This window comes from Rattus norvegicus, chromosome 9, assembly GCF_036323735.1.
Source record: "Rattus norvegicus strain BN/NHsdMcwi chromosome 9, GRCr8, whole genome shotgun sequence".
Classification (NCBI taxonomy): Eukaryota; Metazoa; Chordata; class Mammalia; order Rodentia; family Muridae; genus Rattus; species Rattus norvegicus.
In genome coordinates, this window is record NC_086027.1 from 101,121,181 (window position 1) to 101,138,216 (window position 17,036).

At 50.6% G+C, this 17,036-nt stretch overlaps 1 protein-coding gene across 3 annotated transcripts; it reads left to right on the forward strand.

Annotated features, from left to right (window-relative positions):
* The first annotated feature begins 1,612 nt into the window (after positions 1-1,612).
* Agxt (alanine--glyoxylate aminotransferase) lies at positions 1,613-11,566 on the forward strand. 3 transcript variants are annotated; one of them, NM_030656.2, is made up of 11 exons: positions 1,613-1,951; positions 2,033-2,225; positions 3,700-3,764; positions 4,295-4,395; positions 5,533-5,603; positions 6,516-6,600; positions 7,519-7,614; positions 8,274-8,343; positions 10,208-10,303; positions 10,693-10,821; positions 11,212-11,566. In NM_030656.2, the coding sequence occupies exons 1-11, from the start codon at positions 1,721-1,723 to the stop codon at positions 11,317-11,319; spliced, it is 1,245 nt and encodes a 414-aa protein (NP_085914.2). In that variant the 5' UTR covers positions 1,613-1,720; the 3' UTR covers positions 11,320-11,566. The 3 variants fall into 2 exon arrangements, with proteins under 3 accessions (NP_085914.2, NP_001263635.1, NP_001257588.1); NM_001270659.1 differs by lacking the exons at positions 1,613-1,951; positions 2,033-2,225; positions 3,700-3,764; positions 4,295-4,395; positions 5,533-5,603 and adding an exon at positions 6,078-6,166 and having other exon boundaries at positions 8,255-8,343.
* Positions 11,567-17,036: the final 5,470 nt, after the last annotated feature.

A 17,036-nucleotide genomic window follows, 5' to 3' on the forward strand; every position in this document is an offset into this window, starting at 1 on the left:
ACCACTGCTGTCAGCAAACCTAGTCTTCAGAGGTTAGCATCCACACTCTGCCCACTTGCATGATGGGATATGGGGGCGGGGCCTCACTAAAGCAGGGAAGGTGGTTCTGTAGCCTCTTTACTTCCCAGAGCCCCCAGTTTAGGATGGCTTTTCCTCTTTAGACGCCTGAGTTTCATTCATTCTTCCTGAATGGTGACGCAGTGCGCACGCGCACACACACACACACACACACACACACACACACACACACACACAAGAGAAAGATAGTTATGAGTGTGAACTTGACTCCAGAGACTTCTGACAGTGAGTGACATGAGAAATCCTTGTGCCCAAATTGTCTGTAGTCCATGAGCCTGTGAGTGTAAGAATAAGTTAGACTTGGTGTGTGTGTGTACGAGCTGGTGTGAGCTGTGTGAAAGCTTGAGTGTGAGAGTCAGGGTGTGTGAGTTGGCACATGTGTAAGAGTGTGAGAGTTTATGAGTTCTGTAAGATGTGTGTGTGAATGTGAGTTCTGTGAGTGTGACCTGTGTGTGAGCGTGAGCGTGAGAGGGAGGATGTGGCGGAGTCTCCACACACACATATCCATTTGCTGAAATGACCCTGTTCATCAGCCAAGCCAGGGACAGCAAATGCAGTCTCTGGGCCATAGTGGACCCCATACTCTTTTTTTTTAATGTAAATAAAATGCACACACACAAGTATGCATGCACATATGCGTGAACACATACACACACAAGCATGCATGTATATGGGTGTGTGTGTGTGCACGCAACATACATATTCTTGATAAAGATATACCTTTACTGGAACAAAAGATTGCAGTTAGAGTGTTAAAATATTCTCCAAGTAGCTGCTTTCTTTTCTCTTCCTCTCCAACTGCTGAAATTGAATGGACAGACTTGTCCACCAGTATAAAGGCATATCTGCAATTAACCAACATATAAAAAATGTCACATTTTGTCTTTGAAATCTTTTTAGAGGATTTATGTACTGATTTTTCTGACTTCAGGCATGACTTTTTTTTTTATTACCAGGGAATTTCATATATGCATGCAATGTGCTTTGCTCAAACCCACTTCTCTCTCACCTCTCCTTTTCAATTTCTTCATTATCCCCTCTCCACTTTTCCATTCCCAACTTCATGTGCTCTTTTTTGTTTTTCTTCCTAGCCAGCCAGATATCCAGCATGAATGGGGCAGGAGCTCGAGAATCCCACCCATGTGAGGAGCTACTGGTGACTGGGGATGATAGGGAGAGACGGTCAGTTCTCTTCAGGCCCCTGAGAGGCTAGCCCACGAGGCAGAGGGTAGTCCTACACCTTGTATGTACAGGCAGCACCAAATAAATGAAGCTGTGTTGGAACACAGCCACACCCATCCTGCCTGCTATGGAACCCCGGGGCTCAGGTGGGTGATTGCAGTACATCAGTCCTACAACCCTCAGGCACTTGCTCTCTGACTCTTGAAACTTTCAGACCCCCAGCTGGGCTGGGAGGGGAGCCAGGAAGAGGGGTGTGATGCTCTTCATACTGCTGTTCTTTGACAGGACACCAGAGGCTCCCCTCCCCCTGTGGAAGGTTCACACCTCCAACTGTCCTGTCCACCCTCACAGAAGGACAAACATCGATCAGGGTCAAATTGACAATAAAAGGGCTGGAGCAAGCAACAGGGACTCACCAACCAGGCCTCGCCTCTGAGTTCAGCCCAGAGCTAGCTGGGAAATGTTCCGGATGTTGGCCAAGGCCAGTGTGACGCTGGGCTCCAGGGCAGCAAGTTGGGTACGGAACATGGGCTCGCACCAGCTGCTGGTGCCACCCCCAGAGGCCCTGAGCAAGCCCCTGTCAATTCCTAAGAGGCTCCTGTTGGGTCCGGGACCCTCCAACCTGGCTCCTCGTGTGCTAGCAGCTGGAAGTCTGAGGATGATTGGCCACATGCAAAAAGAGATGTTTCAGGTAGGCCTTGGTGGCAGGAGGGGTGGTGATCACTGGGTAGCAGGCAGAGGAGAGGATCTGACCTGTGTGCTCACTGTCTAGATCATGGATGAGATCAAGCAGGGCATCCAGTATGTGTTCCAGACCAGGAACCCCCTCACACTGGTTGTCAGCGGCTCAGGACATTGTGCCATGGAGACTGCCCTGTTCAACCTCCTGGAGCCTGGGGACTCCTTTCTTGTGGGAACCAATGGCATCTGGGGGATACGGGCTGCAGAGATCGCTGAGCGGATTGGTAAGGGAGAGTGGTCTGTGACCTCGGTTATTCCTCCAGAGGCCTCCCGGGGGAATCCTGAAGGTATCTCCACCAGATGAGGTCCTGGCCTGCCTGTTCCTCCGCCTCCCTCAGATGCTGCCTCCTCCAGGCAGGCACCGAGGCATTCTCCCAGCCTTAGCAGACTGGCTTTGTCCAGTTAGACAAGATGATTTCTGGAATGTATAGAAGAGGTGTTACGGGGAAGACCCTGATCTGAGCCCCAGCAGCTCTCTGGGGTCTTCAGGAAGATTGGAATTTCAGAAGTTCATTCTCTCCCCAAATCTGGCCATCTGTAGATTGTGGACCTAGAAACAGTCCTTTCTCCATAGTCTGAGAAGGAAGAGGGTAGGCACACGCCTAGACTTCTGGGAGACTCTGGCATTTGCGAATGGCCCACAAGGCTCACAAGCTCATGGCCACACGGTTGATGGACACCAGTCACCCAGGCCCTGAGATCTAGGAAAGCTACTCTTTGCCCTTCACTGAGACTTGGTGGTTCAGGTTTGTCCCCTGCTAGGACTCTGATTGTGAGCAGGTTCATGTAGCATGGGACTCGGAGACAAGAGTCAGGATGGGCAGGCACTTGGGTCCTGGTGTTCCTAGATCCACAGGTCAAGGCCTGCTCATCTTCTCCCCCTTTATCCAACCTTCAGGTGACATGGGATATCTGTGAACGGCACTAGGGTTAGGTAGGATCCCATATGGCCTGCGGTGCTCAAAGTCACCTCGCATAGATACTATTTGTGTGATAAGGCCACCAAGAGCCTCCTCAGCCTGAGGAGGGACACCCCCCCACCCCCCATTGCCCTCGAAGCTCTGGACTCAAAGCCCTGGAGGCCTGGACAGTGCTGTATCTGTGGGAAAAGCAGGCCTCACAGAGCATGCCCCACTTCACCTATGGTATAGCCATGTGGGAGCCAGCATGAGTGGGGTCCCCTACACTGTGTGTGTGTGTGTGTGTGTGTGTATGTGTGTGTGTGAGCGTGTATGTGTGTGCACGCGCGCGTGTCTGTGCATGTGTGTGTGTGTGCATGCATGTTACGTATTTTATTGGCTATATTATTTATTTACATTTCAAATGTCCCTCCTCAACCTCTCCATCCCATCACCCCTCCCCTTTGCCTCTATGAGGGTGCTCCCCTATCCACCACCCACTCCTGCCTCACGGATCTAGCATCCCCTTACACTGGGACATCAAGCCTACACAGAACCAAGTGCCTCCCCTCCCACTGATGCCCGACAATGCCATCCTCTGCTACATATGTATCTGGAGCCATGGGTCCCTCCATGTGTACTCTTTGGCTGGTGATTTAGTCCCTGGGAGTTCAGAATGGGGTGGTCTGGTTAGTTGATATTGTTCTTCCTATGGGGTTGCAATCCCCTTCAGCTCCTTCGGTCCTTCCCCTCCCCCACACCATGTCTAACTCATGACCCATTCTGTCCCTGTCCTCAGGAGCCCGTGTGCACCAGATGATCAAGAAGCCTGGAGAACATTACACACTGCAGGAGGTGGAGGAGGTGCTGAGACACGGGGTCATCACTGGAGGGGTTGGGCTGGGATTCTGAGGCCCGTGGTTTGACTTCTTGGTGTCTAGGACTGCCGTGGGAGGGGCTCCTGGACCCAGGATCAGTTAAGAAGTCTTCCTCTGTCTGAAAACAAAATGGAGTCTGGGATGCAGTCCTGCAGGCAGGGCCAGCGAGGCCTCAGGCTGTGTGTGGCCAGCGAAGCATGATCTCTAGGGTGCCAGCCCCTCAATATGGGGTCAAGCCAGACCCAACCTATAGACTTCAAGGCAGGGAGGATGCTGGCCACTTTGCTTACCGTGCCTTCCCCTCAGTTCCCTCCATCAGCGTGCTTTGACAGAAAAGGGGTGGAGCATATCACCTACCTATCTCTAAGTTGGCCAACTCAATTATGGAGGGAGCTGGGTACATGTGGATGATCCTGGCCCTGCCCCCACAAACTGATGTCCCTCTGTAAGGAGCAGGCTGACCCAGGGGGAGGTCTCCATCAGCCCTGCTCAGAGCTGTCACCTCTGTTCTCTCAGGGCCTGGCTCAGCATAAACCAGTGTTGCTGTTCCTGACCCACGGGGAGTCATCCACTGGTGTGCTGCAGCCCCTGGATGGTTTCGGGGAGCTCTGCCACAGGTAAGGCTGGCCTGGCCTGGCAGGACCAGGGCAGAGCAAAGAACACGGCCTGTCTGGACAGTGTTGTCAGGAAGCTGCAGGGCTGCTGGTGACAACTGGCACTGTCCCAGCTGCCACTGTCACGTGGTATGGGTGAGTTTGCTGCAGGCTGAATGTGTGTATTATCATCATTTTATTTGATGGGGACCCAGAAGCTGGGATAGGACCAGTACCCTGTAGCCTGATATCACTACAGTGGTACTGACCCAGGGGGCGTCCCATGACTGGCAAAGGCTGGTGCTGCCCAGCCTGTGCATATCAAAGCCTGCTCCCACCTCATCCAGAGTGCCCTGTCCCCTTGCCTCTACTTCTTCCCCAACCCCACACAGGGGTTTACAAGAACTGTTCCAGGACATGGGAGGCCCTCTGTAAGAGAGCAGAACTGTCTGTAAAGCTGACCACAGGCAGAGGACCTTGCCAGTGCTATAGAGGGTTATCATGGTGGGACAGCATCCTCAGCGATGTGGAGCCCATATGCGCAGGACACCCCCTCCCACTGAAAGAGCTCCGGAATAGAGTCCTGTTCGTGCTTGAAGCCTAATTGGATTGGCTCAAGCCTTGTCTATCACTGCGCTTACATGGTTCTAGGAGGAAACCCGGGCAGAAGGGGATGACCATACATACGCGATGTTGCTTGAGCTGGACTCTGGCCTCTGAAGGCTGTGTGTCTGTGGCAGGTGGCCAAGTGTGTAGCTATTGGTAGAGGGAAGAGGGAAGCCCGGGCCTTTGCGCTGCCAGGTTGTAGGGACCCACGCTAGCTCTTGGCACTCAGAACCCTGGTTGCCTAGGCTGACCCTCGTTTTTCTCTGAGAGGTCCAGCAGCAGAGCCATCTGGGTCATGACCCACCCAGCCAGGCCCCTGGACCTGGCCAGCGCTGCAGCTGCTTCTGGCTTTAAGGAGCTGCTTCAGGGAGGGAACCCCACACATGAAATGAAAGGGACCCTTCCCTGCTTCCCTGCTTCTGGGCTGCCCTTTCAAAGACTTTCAAACCCTTCCCCCACCCTGCTCCCCACCAGACGCTCAGTTCACGCTGAAATCTGAACTCCCATGATCCCTTCTGCTCCACTGTGCTGCCCCCATACTCATGATTCCTCTAGGTATCAGTGCCTACTCCTGGTGGACTCGGTGGCATCATTGGGCGGAGTCCCTATCTACATGGACCAACAAGGTAAGAGCATGCCTTAGACACCCCATATTCCAGTCTCACACACACTGGCAAACTCCAAGGCTACAGAAGACTCAGTTCTTGCAGTCCCACCACCAGACCATAACTAGGTTTATGGCCCTGTCTCCACAGGCTCTGGCAAAAGAGGTTATGTAGCTTGTAGTGTGCTAGCCAGAAAGTCTGAACAGCATGGCAGGGTCTCTGGCACAGGTCCTGGCTGCATCGCCTCATAGAGGTTAGCAACATAGTGGGAGTAAGGCAAGAGGAAGAAATCACAGGGTGAGGAGTCAGAGACCAGGGAGGGAAAGGCACGCTCTTTCCTAACAGCCTTTCTGAGAACTAGGCAGGGTCAATTCCTGCGGATAGTCAGTGACCCAATAACATCCCGATAGGCCCTGCCTCTCAGAGGTCCCAACCCTCCCATTCCACACTAAGGACCAACTTTTCAATGCATCACCCCTTGGGGACACATCACTCACATACCATATCACTGGGACAACAGCCTGAGTTCGGCCAGACCGTGAGACAGGGCGTCGGGGTGCATCAGGCGGCAGCTGCTACTGCAGGTATGGGGGGTTAGGAGGCTCTCCTGCTGCAGTAGGAGCAGACAGTACAGGAAGGGCTGGGCTTGTGCATCAGATGCAGTGAGTCCAGTGCTGCAGACGTCAGGGACACCCCGCAGATACCATGCTGTTTGACTGTTCACAGAGATTAGACAGGCCATGCTAAGGTCATAAGTATGACAAAACAGGGCTGTTATCGGAAGCCAGGTTTCTCCTGTACCCCTCCTGGTTTCCACATACCAGTGAAATCTTGGTCCACCAGTCGCAGAGCATGGTACAGACCGGACAAACATACCTATTTGTCGAATTCTTCTGTGGGATCTCAGACACCCCTTTCCCATCTCCACCCTAGGCATCGACATCTTGTACTCTGGCTCTCAGAAGGTCCTGAATGCCCCACCAGGGATCTCCCTCATCTCCTTCAACGACAAGGCCAAGTAAGGGGTCTGCACCTCACTTTGGGATAAGGGATTCCAATGGGGGCATGGCTGGACCTGAGAGGGAGGGAGGCAAAGTCTTTATGTCGAAACTCTTCCCTGCTCTCTCTGCTGGGATGTCCTAAAAGTCAAGATATGCTCTGCAGATGTTTCACAGGATAATGGGGAGGACGCATGCCAGGGCCTGGGCTGTGGAGACGATCAGAGGCTAGCACTCTGGAGGTTCTGGAGGTCACTCTAAGGGGTGATCCAATGCGTCTGGATGCTTGGAGCCCAGTTCCCACCCTTCAACCTCGACTCGGCTTCCTGGAGTTGGCATGGGAGCTGCCAGAGACAGGCACAAGCCACCCCCCACTCTAGTCCCACCATCAACTGGGGATCCTGGTATCTAGATCCTGAGCCTAGAGAATGGGGATTGGAGGGAGAGACAAAGTCATGAAAGAGAGACCTCAGTGGGTAATGACCGGCAGCCTGACACCAGCTTTTGAGTCCCGACCCAAGCGGGTCGATTTTGGTATGGTCAGGAACTCTTCCTGGCTGCCATGTCAGACAGGGCTGAGGGCTGTATAGGAAGAGGGGAAGGCGATCAAGGGTGGGATGAAGGGTTGGAGAACCTCACCTGGGAAAGCAGTTTCCCTGACAGAGGAGGCAGGACAGATCTGTGGCTGGAGGTGGGAGAAACGAAGAGACCAAGAGTGGTGGAATACTGGTTCTAAGTACCCACTCGACAGTCACAGTCATGGGGACCTCAGAGGGTCAGACAGTCTGAGGAGCTCAGGTCCCTCCTAGACTCACAAGGTCCCATGAACTCACAAGGTTCCATAATAGGCTATCTGCCTCTATACCCCACATCTGTGACACAGGAGAGCCCAAAAGCCAAAGGCAGGTACTCAACTCACACTGGCTTCTCTTATCCAGATCCAAAGTCTACTCCCGGAAGACAAAGCCAGTCTCCTTCTACACAGACATCACTTATTTGTCCAAGTTGTGGGGCTGTGAGGGCAAGACCAGAGTGTGAGTATTGGGCAGCCCAGGTATGAGGGTGGTGGGGTGACTATCCATCCCTAACCTGGCCTCTTATCAACCATGCATGTCAAGTTCTGTATTCCAGGCCTTTGAGCCCCTGTGCTCTAATTGAGGACTCTTGTGCTAGCTAGCCACTAAATTCAGGCCTCACTTGTCATCTGGCCCAGAGGCTGACCTAAAAAAACACCCCACTACCATTTCCATAATCCTTATCCTCCATTTTTTTTGTACCTGACACTATCTTCCCACTCCAGGCCTCAGTTTACCTCTCTTGGAAGCTTAACCAGAGGTTCCATAGGCCACCTCAGTCATAATTGTGAGAGGTCTTGTACAAAACCAAGACAGGGTATCGGAATGATGCTATAGACTATTGGGGAGAAAGTGTCCAGTGCTGGCTTCACAAGAACATGGGCTCCTCGTGGGAAGATGGCAGTCAACTGTGTTCTTCTTTTTTCCTTCCCTATGTGTTGCCAAGCCTTGTGCGGGCCTTCCTTTCCTGGCATTCCTGGCTCTGTGACTCTGAAGCAGGATGTGTTCCTGGGAAATGGTTGGCTCCTGCAACAGAGACTGAGCTGTCAGAGTGGGACAATCGGCTCCTGGTCCAGTCCCTGCCATGACACTGAAGCAGGTTCTTTTCTATTCCCCAGAATTCATCATACGTTGCCTGTCATCAGCTTATACTGCCTGAGGGAGAGCCTAGCACTCATTTCAGAGCAGGTAACAGCAGGGACTTCCCCCTAATGGGAAAAAGAAAAACAAGTGGAGAGGGAAGAGAAGGGGGCCCTCAGACTGGGTACACTGCCAGATCCTTCCTCTCCCGTGACTCCCTCAGGTTCCCCTGGAGAAAGGAGATAAGAGGGAAGACAGCAGTGAATCTGTGTGCCAACAGACCCAGGCTTGGAGTAGGAGAAGCTATGGTGTAGCTAGGAATCTGGAGGGCCTCTTCAGGGGTGGGGGAGACAGGGAAGGACTGGCTTCTTCAAAGAGGAAGCTGGAGCACTGGCTAGGGGCAGACTGGGAAGACAGAGCCCAGGACAGATGTAGGCACACTCTGGTCTGACCCTTCAGTTACTCAGCAGATCATAGTGGAGGTCGGAAGGGAGAGGCTCCTTGGAACTGAGTGGGGGCTCTGAGAGAGGTAGGCATGGTGAGAGGGGCTCGGGGATGGAGCGCATACAGCAAGCAGTTGGCAGATGAAGGGCTGTCTTAGTCTGTTTGTACCACAGGCAGAATACCCTATAGTTAAATTTATTTGGCTGATAATTTCTAGAAGCTGGGAAATCTAACTTCAAGGTCAGAGGTTATATTTACTCCATTATAACAAGTCTGAAGATTTCACATGGGCCAGATGGAGCAAGAAAAAAAAAAAAAAGCTAAAGTCTCATGTAGCCCAGGCTAGCCTCAAACTTAGTTCTAGGCTAGCCTTGAATTGCCAATTATCCTGCATCTACCTCCCATGTTCTGGGATTATAAGCATGAACCACCATGCTCAGCTACCTTGGGTTTCATTATAAACGTCACTGACAGACACTCCTGTGTTGTTAGCCAAGATAGTTTCCACATGAGTCCTTGGGACACACCTGGCCACTGCAGTTCTCACCAGAGAAGGGGTTGGCACTCGGCAGGCATGTGCAGGTCCCAGGCCAACTGGGTCAACGGTTACGTTGAGCACAAAATCCATCCTCAGGAAATGGAAGTGAAGTGTGGCTACAGGCCCAGTTGGTCACATAGGTCACAGAGCAGAAAAAAAAAATAACCAAAGCTAACCTGGCCACCTCCCTCTGAGTCCTATTGTCTCTCACAGACCACTGCTAGCCATGGGAGCCAGGAAGAGCCCTGGGCTCTGGCTAACATGTTCGAATTCTTAGGACCACTCATCAAGTTGCTGCATGAGGACTGGGTTAGAGGTGAAGTGAGCCATGATTTAGACAGTCACCTACACCCTGGCTAGGACTCTGAGCCGGGGATACACCCCTGTGGAGCAAAACCTAGGTGTAAGCTGGTAGGAAAAAGTAAGAAGCCATGGTGGTAGCCAAGTATGATGCAAGATCGGGAGTTTGTGGCTAGCCTGAGCTACATATAGAGACCCTGAAATGCAAGAGGGAAGGGTATTGGGCAAGAGGTCAGCTCAGTGTGCTAAGAAGATGGTGAGATCTAGTGGCCAGTGAGAAGCAGTTACTGGTGGGCAAAACATGACCTGGGAGTGATTGTGCAGGTCAGAGTAGGAAGGACTCGTCCTAGAGGTCCCATAGCATATTTCCTCACGTCCAGGGTCAGAAGGAATGGGACTGACTCTGATCACACCAAACCCACGTGGCCAGCAAGACCAGCTTCCTCGAGTGGCAACCTGCCCTTTGAAATGTGTCCTGCCTGTCTTCCCAGGGCCCACTGGGTGCCCATAGGAGACCAAGACCCACTCCTCTCCCTCCCAGACCCAGGAAATATCCTCTTTCCTCTAGCCAGCCCAGCATAGACTCTTGTCTCCTCAGAGTCTGGGGTTCCAGAAGAAGTTGCCCAGTACATCTAGGCAATAGAGGGGTTCGCACCTGCCAGCTGTCATGGCCACCTTTTTTCCCCGTAGGGCCTGGAGAATTCCTGGCGGCGTCACAGGGAGGCTACAGCACATCTGCACAAGTGCCTGCGGGAGTTGGGCTTAAAGTTCTTTGTGAAGGACCCGGTGAGGAGCCCGTGGGAGACTGGTGTTGATTGCCTGATCCAGGCTCCAGTCCAGTGGGGAGGGTGAGGCTGTGGTCTATTGGTGAGACCAAACATCATGTTTCAGAGGGATGTGAGCTTCCTGAAGTGGCGATGGTGGTTGGGGGGTGGAGGGGTAGAGGTGGGGGCAATCTCTTTAGGCCCTTGGCAATCTCTAAATGACTCCTATTCTGCCATGGGCGTCCTGTGGCAGCCAAAGCTTACTGGCAAGCCATTTTCCTCTGGCCCTTTTCCTATACTCTAAAAGCCAGCACAGGCCCAGCAGCCTGAGCACCACCCTAGTAGATATGAGTGTCCCTGGAGGCTAGGAAGAACCCCAGTCTGTATGGCTAAACCTGGCACTTCTTGCAGGAAATCCGGCTACCTACAATCACCACCGTGACCGTGCCTGCCGGCTACAACTGGAGGGACATCGTCAGCTACGTGCTGGACCACTTCAACATTGAAATCTCTGGTGGTCTTGGGCCCTCTGAGGATAAGGTGAGGAGGCTTCTGGAAAGGCGGGGCTTTGTAACCAGAGGCACTAGACATGAGTCAGTCCTGTTGCACAAGCCCACTGTGTGGGGTCACTGCAGGGCCAAGACAGCATGATCGCTTCAAGTAGAATAGCCTCAGCCTTCTCCACCACGGTAGGGGGGTCGCACATCAGCTTTACCAGGTCCACTCTGAGTGCTGAGTGACCCTCCCTGGCTGTACCCCTGAACTCTATGCTTTGGGTACAGTGGGGAGGGCTGGCTCTGGTTCCTGTGTGGCATGCATGAGGCCACTTCCCTTCTGCATACCAGTTGGATGCTGATCCCATGTGATGAAATCACCCACCTAACCAGAGGCTGCAGACAGGCTGACCTCTGCCTGTTCCATCCCTACCAGGTGCTGCGGATTGGCCTCCTGGGCTACAACGCCACCACAGAGAATGCGGACCGTGTAGCGGAGGCCCTGAGGGAGGCCCTGCAACATTGTCCTAAGAATAAATTGTGAGCATCGTCTCACCAGACTGTGCCCTCCTGGAGGGGCTGGGAATATAGCAGGAACGAGAAGACTGTGCAAGCCCTCCAGCCAGCAAAGGCTGCCGATGTAACCAGGCGGGAAGGGTCAGGGCGAAGCTGCCCCTCTCCCCACAGATGGAGCCCTGTGGTCACATGATGCTAATCACCTTCCGATGAAGCTGCATTCTGCAGGCCACTGGACTTCGGGAATATTCAATAAAGTACTTGCCAGACATCTATGACCGTGTGCGGCTGGGTGTGGAAGAGGAGCCTGGGACCCCTCCGCTGCCTACACAGCCCCAGTGTGGCCTTTTGAAAAGAACCCCTTACCCTAGAGCCTGTACACAGATCTTTTCCCAGGGCCAAGGATACCGTCATTGATTTCCAGATCACTCACCCTGACACATACAAAACACTCTCATAATGCTATCTTCAAGTGAATCTACAAAAAAACCCACTCATAAAGACAAGACACCCACAGACACATGACCAGAACCTGAGCTCATGACCATGAAAACTCCCACCCCGCCATCCTCTACCCTTAACCCTGAAGTTTCATTTTCACCTGAACTGAACTGAGCCCCAGTTCCCCCCAACACACCTCACTTCTGGTCCAGTTGTCTAGCACACTCACTAGCTGGAGCATATTGGGTAGCCATATTCAGAGCCCCAGAGAGGACGGCTGGAGAGTGCCCCTTACCAAGGCTAGAGCCCCTCTTTTCAGGTTATCAGCAGGAATGAATGCACCTCCCGGCAGAGAATGGCTGACCTAGCTATGTCTATATCCCTGGTACAGCTGGTCACAGCTGTGCTCTGGGCTAGGTTCTTGAGCCAAAAGAGGCTGCTGCCCAGTGGTTCCTGGTGACCAGAGGAGACAGTCTTGAGGGACACAAAGCTGTAATCAGTGCCATAAGGGGACCTGGAGCAGAGCGGGGAGGGGCTCTTGGAGAGGAGACTGGACAATCCAAGCCCCAGAATGCCCAGGGCCACATGGTCACTTACAGCCTGGTCTTTGTCCAGAGAGCAGATCTATCTTGGTTTGATCTCCCAAGAGGCAGATACTGAGGTATACAAATGGTTTTTGCCTGAGGATGGACTCAGGAGTCACCCAGTGGAAGATCCCCTACATCTGATCCTATAGGTCAGCTGAGTCACCCATGGACCACACACATTTTCTGATGAGAGTCTGCCCAGCACCTTGGATCTTCCCATGCACCTGTGCCTAACTGTCCTCACCTGCATGACTGCACCATAGACATTCTGTTTCTTTACCTGCTGGTGATGGACACCTGATTCATTTCCAGTTGGGGGCTTTGATACACACAGCTGTAATGGCCTCCTGATTCAAGGCTTCCTGTAACTGTATCTTTTTACTGATTCTGAGTAGATGAGGAAGATTTCAGTTACAGGTGCCTTGACTAAGAGAAACTATGTATAAGAGCTGCAGCCATTCCAAGTTCTTGCCCTGGTGGCTGGCATCCTTTTGTTCTAGCAGCTGTCAAACTAACTCGGTTAGATGTACCCTCCCCTGGTGATTGACAAGTTTCTTTTCACTTGTCGCTGGCTACTTGCAAACCGTCTTCAGAGATGTGTCTGTTCAAATAGTTTGCTCCCAAGTAGGCATGTAAGTTTTTTCTCTTTTGGTTGCTGGTTATACTATTCCTTGAGGTGTGTGTGTGTGTGTGTGTGTGTGTGTGTGTGTGTGTGTGTGTGTGTGTGTGGTGTGTCCAGCAAACCTGTCTCTGCCCCTCCCCTCCCCTGTTAGGATTACAGGTGTTCACAGCTGTAAACAGCTTTTGCATGGGTTCTCAGAATCCAAACTTAGCTCTCCATGCTTACTTGATAAATACTTTACCCACTGAGCCATTTCCCCCACCCCCACCACAAACACCATAATAGATTTTTTAAAATGTATTCTCAACCCAAACAGATGTTTGTGTCCCAAGGGTTTCCTGGCTGTATTGCTTACAAGTTACCTATTTATTTTCCCAATGATGACTCCAAAGAGTAGGTTATGTTTGATTTGGGTGCAATCCTGTGGGTTTTCTTTCTGTGGTCTATGCCATTCATATCTCTCCCCAGGAGTCTTTCTTACTCGGAGCTGTGGTGGATATTTCTGTATTTTCTTTTGAAGTTATTGTGTGGGTCTGTTATTTGTTTCGATGAATGGACATGGGGCTAAGTGCATCTTATTCATAGCAGCACCCAGTTGTCCCAACAATATGCTTTGTTAAACAAACCTTGCTTTCTCCATCCTACTGACCTGCCAACCCCACAAAGATTGACTATGCGTGTGTGGGTTGGTTTCTGGTGTCTGTTCTCCTCTGGCTGCTTTTTCTGGTCATAAGTCAATCTTCATTAACTCAAAATTTGCAGCCACCAATAAATCTGATTGTGAAACAATCCCCCCTCTCGGTAGGGGTAGGGGGGGAGAGAAATTTTCTTATTCTAAAACCTTTGAATTTCCATAAATTTGTGGCTTGTTTTATTCGTTTCTACAGAATAGCTTTCTGGGCTTATGGTTGGAATTTTCCAACTATCAGTTTAAGAACAGTAGGAATCATAGAAATATTATAAATTTGATTTTATGAGCATTCACTTAGATGGTTTTAAATTTCTCTAAGCAATGTTTCAGATTTTCACTGTAGAGGTCTTGTGTCTACCTTTTCCCATTGATCAGTCTTGCTAGGAGGTATTAATTTTATCAGACTTTTCAAAACACCAGTGTTTGCTTATGTTGCTTTCCCTCTGTTGTCTGTTCTCTGTTCATTTCTATAATATTATCCTCTTCTGGTAATATTGACCTCTTCTGGTTTTGATTTACTCATTTTAAGGTGATTTTTTTATTATTTATTTTGCTCTGTGTGTGTATAGAGTGGCAGCGGCGGTGATGGTGATGGTGATGGTAGTGATGATGATGGTGGTGGTGGTGGTGATGATAGTGATGGTGGTGGTGGTGGTGATGATGATAGTGATGGTGATGGTGGCGATGATGATGGTGGTGGTGATGATGGTGATGGTGATGGTGATGGTGGTGTGGTGTGTACATATACCACAATGTATCTGTAGAGTCCAGAGAACATCCTGCAGGTGTTGATTTTCTCTTTCAACTTTGAACCCACGTTGTCGGATTTGGCAATAGGCACCCCAACCTGTTGAGCCATCTCACTGGCCCTCCTTTGAAATTTTCGCTATACTTTTGATTGATCAGCAATCCTTGTCTATTTCTTTGTGGGTTACTCTTGGTTTTCTGCGTCTTACATCGGAAACTTAGGTAGTTGATTTTAAGACACATCTTCTAGGTATTTCCCACTGAAGTTTTACCTCTGCACACTGCATCAATGTCAACTTTGATGGGCAGTGTTTTCCTTATCACCAAAGACAAAAAATTTCGACATTTTTGGGACTTAGTCTGAACCATAGATTGTGTTAATTCATGTTGTATTATTTTCAAATATTTGGAAATATCTACTTGTTTTTTTTATTTTTGTGTCTGTTGAGGTGAGAAATCATTTTGTATAGGGATTTTAGCTCGTGTAAATGCCCTAACACCTTGTCCTGTGATGAGAGTGGGCTTCTCCAGACAGCACTCCGGCTAGCAGGTGATAGGTTTTCCAATCCTCTGCACACTTGATTTCTTTTCTGTCATGTACTGAGAGTGGGAAATACAAGTGATATATATATATATACAAGTGTCCCCATGTCCCTGTGGGTCCTCATGGACTCTGGACTCACTTTGTACTTCATTTGCAGACTCCTTCATCCCTGTAATCTCTTGTCTCGCATCTGTGTTTCTCACGGGCTTCTTATCTCCACAGTTAAGGAATTCTTCTATTTCCTGAAGCTCTGTTTCTGGATGGGCCATCCTCACTGTTGCTTTCCAGGACTCTAAGTCCCCAGGGAAGTCACCAAGGTCAGCATGAGATGAGGGAGAGGCCCAGATACCAGGTGAGATGACAGGGAGGCCCAAGCCACTGCTCTTGTAACTTATCTGTCCCCTTACCCTGCCTGGGTTGGTCCCAGGTAGTCTGCCTCCATTACCTCCCAAATCCATGCTGCCTTGCCACTGACAGCTCCCACCCATGTCAACACGAACACGGGCCAGTGACAGTGGGAAAGGGGTCATTTAGTATCTTGGGCTCCTTTTGTTGTGCTTGGCACTCCCTTGTCTCAGGACCTCAGCTTCCATGGTGGGGTTTGCAGGGATCCACATATCCTTGAGACTCTGGTCATCCTAAGACACAGATTGCTGTAGTGTAGACACTTGGAGTATGCTACTCCCACTCAGAAGGGATAGCCATCCCAGTCACTCAGCTGATGGATATTCCTAGGTGAGGTGATAGTCTTCACGATCCAGAAAGGTCACCAAGCACCAAGGCAGACAGGACAAAGTCGCGGCCTGTGCTAAGCCTCTGAGCCAAGAGCAGACCTTGAGATGGTACAATGCTTCCCCCACCCCCATTTGGCTGATGGAATGGGAGCATTTTATACATCTGTAGGCATATCCAATCTGTGGTGACCTGTGTCCTGGAATAGCTATAGATGTGTCTGGCTCATCTTTAGACTACAATGTCATGTAGAAATGGTAAATGTTGAACACCTGTGTAAGGTACTGAAGAACTCGATGGTGAGCCTCCTGCCTCTCATCTGCATGGGACCATCAGCACAGAACCATTTTGTTGCGTGTTTCCCACAGTCTGTCTCTTGTTCAAGACTGGAGAGATAGTGTGGGTAGGATCCAGGATTTACACTGTCCTCTTCCAAGTAGATCCACTGTGGCTTGTCCTCTCTTCTAATGGGAACAAAGAGGATTTGCCTCCTGCTTTGGTGCCTACAGAGAAAGTTCCAGAGACCCTGATATCCTATTCTACCATAGATTACACGTCTGTCACAGCATCTTGGTGACAAGTTACCATTTTGGCGAAGTTTCTTTGACCCTGTTACTCATGGCAGCCCACCTAGTTCTTACTGAGGTTGTGTGGTAAGCTTTAAGGAGCACTGCATTCTGCACCTGCACCCTCGTGTGCTGGATTTTGGTAGACTATTTAAAGTACAGTGGGCTAGAAATAGTCTCAAAACATTCCCCAGGGTACTGATGCGATGGCTAAGTGGATAAATGTCCCCTCTGATGACCTAAGTTCAATCCCAGGACTGACCCACATAGTAGAAGGAAAGAACCAGCTTCTATGAGTTTACAAGTTGTTCTCTGACCTCCACACATGAGCCATGGCACTCTCATGCACACACACACACACACACAGACAGACAGACAGACAGACAGACACACACACACACACTCACATACTGATACAAGCAAAATAAGTATGTAAAATATAATTTTAAAAAATCAGCTTGGTGTGGTGGTGCATATCTTTAATACCTGCACCCTGGAGGCAGCAAAGGATATTTCTATGAGTTTGAGGCTAGCCTGGCCAACATAGAATTCTATACCAGCCACTGCTACATAGTAAGACCATGCCAAAATATAGTGTCCTCTTGGCCTTTCCTGTGGTCACAGCTCTCATTCCTGTTACATGGAGCCATTGTGACTTACACTCATCTCTGAGGAGGTAGCCAGGGGGGCCTGGGTCTATTTAGCCGCCCCACAATGGAGACAACATGCCATTTCCCTTGTGTCAGTGATAGCTCAGGCCCTGGTCCTGTGACTTTCAGAGCCCCCTGCCTCTTGCTCTCATTGTGTAGTTACTC

Bases quoted from the DNA above. Each gene is read 5' to 3' on its own strand.
- Agxt (NM_030656.2), top strand. From the start codon at position 1,721: ATGTTCCGGATGTTGGCCAAGGCCAGTGTGACGCTGGGCTCCAGGGCA. The intron at 5,604-6,515 runs GTAAGAGCATGC...TCTCCACCCTAG, and splicing joins TATCTACATGGACCAACAAG to GCATCGACATCTTGTACTCT. The intron at 10,304-10,692 runs GTGAGGAGCCCG...CACTTCTTGCAG, and splicing joins AGTTCTTTGTGAAGGACCCG to GAAATCCGGCTACCTACAAT.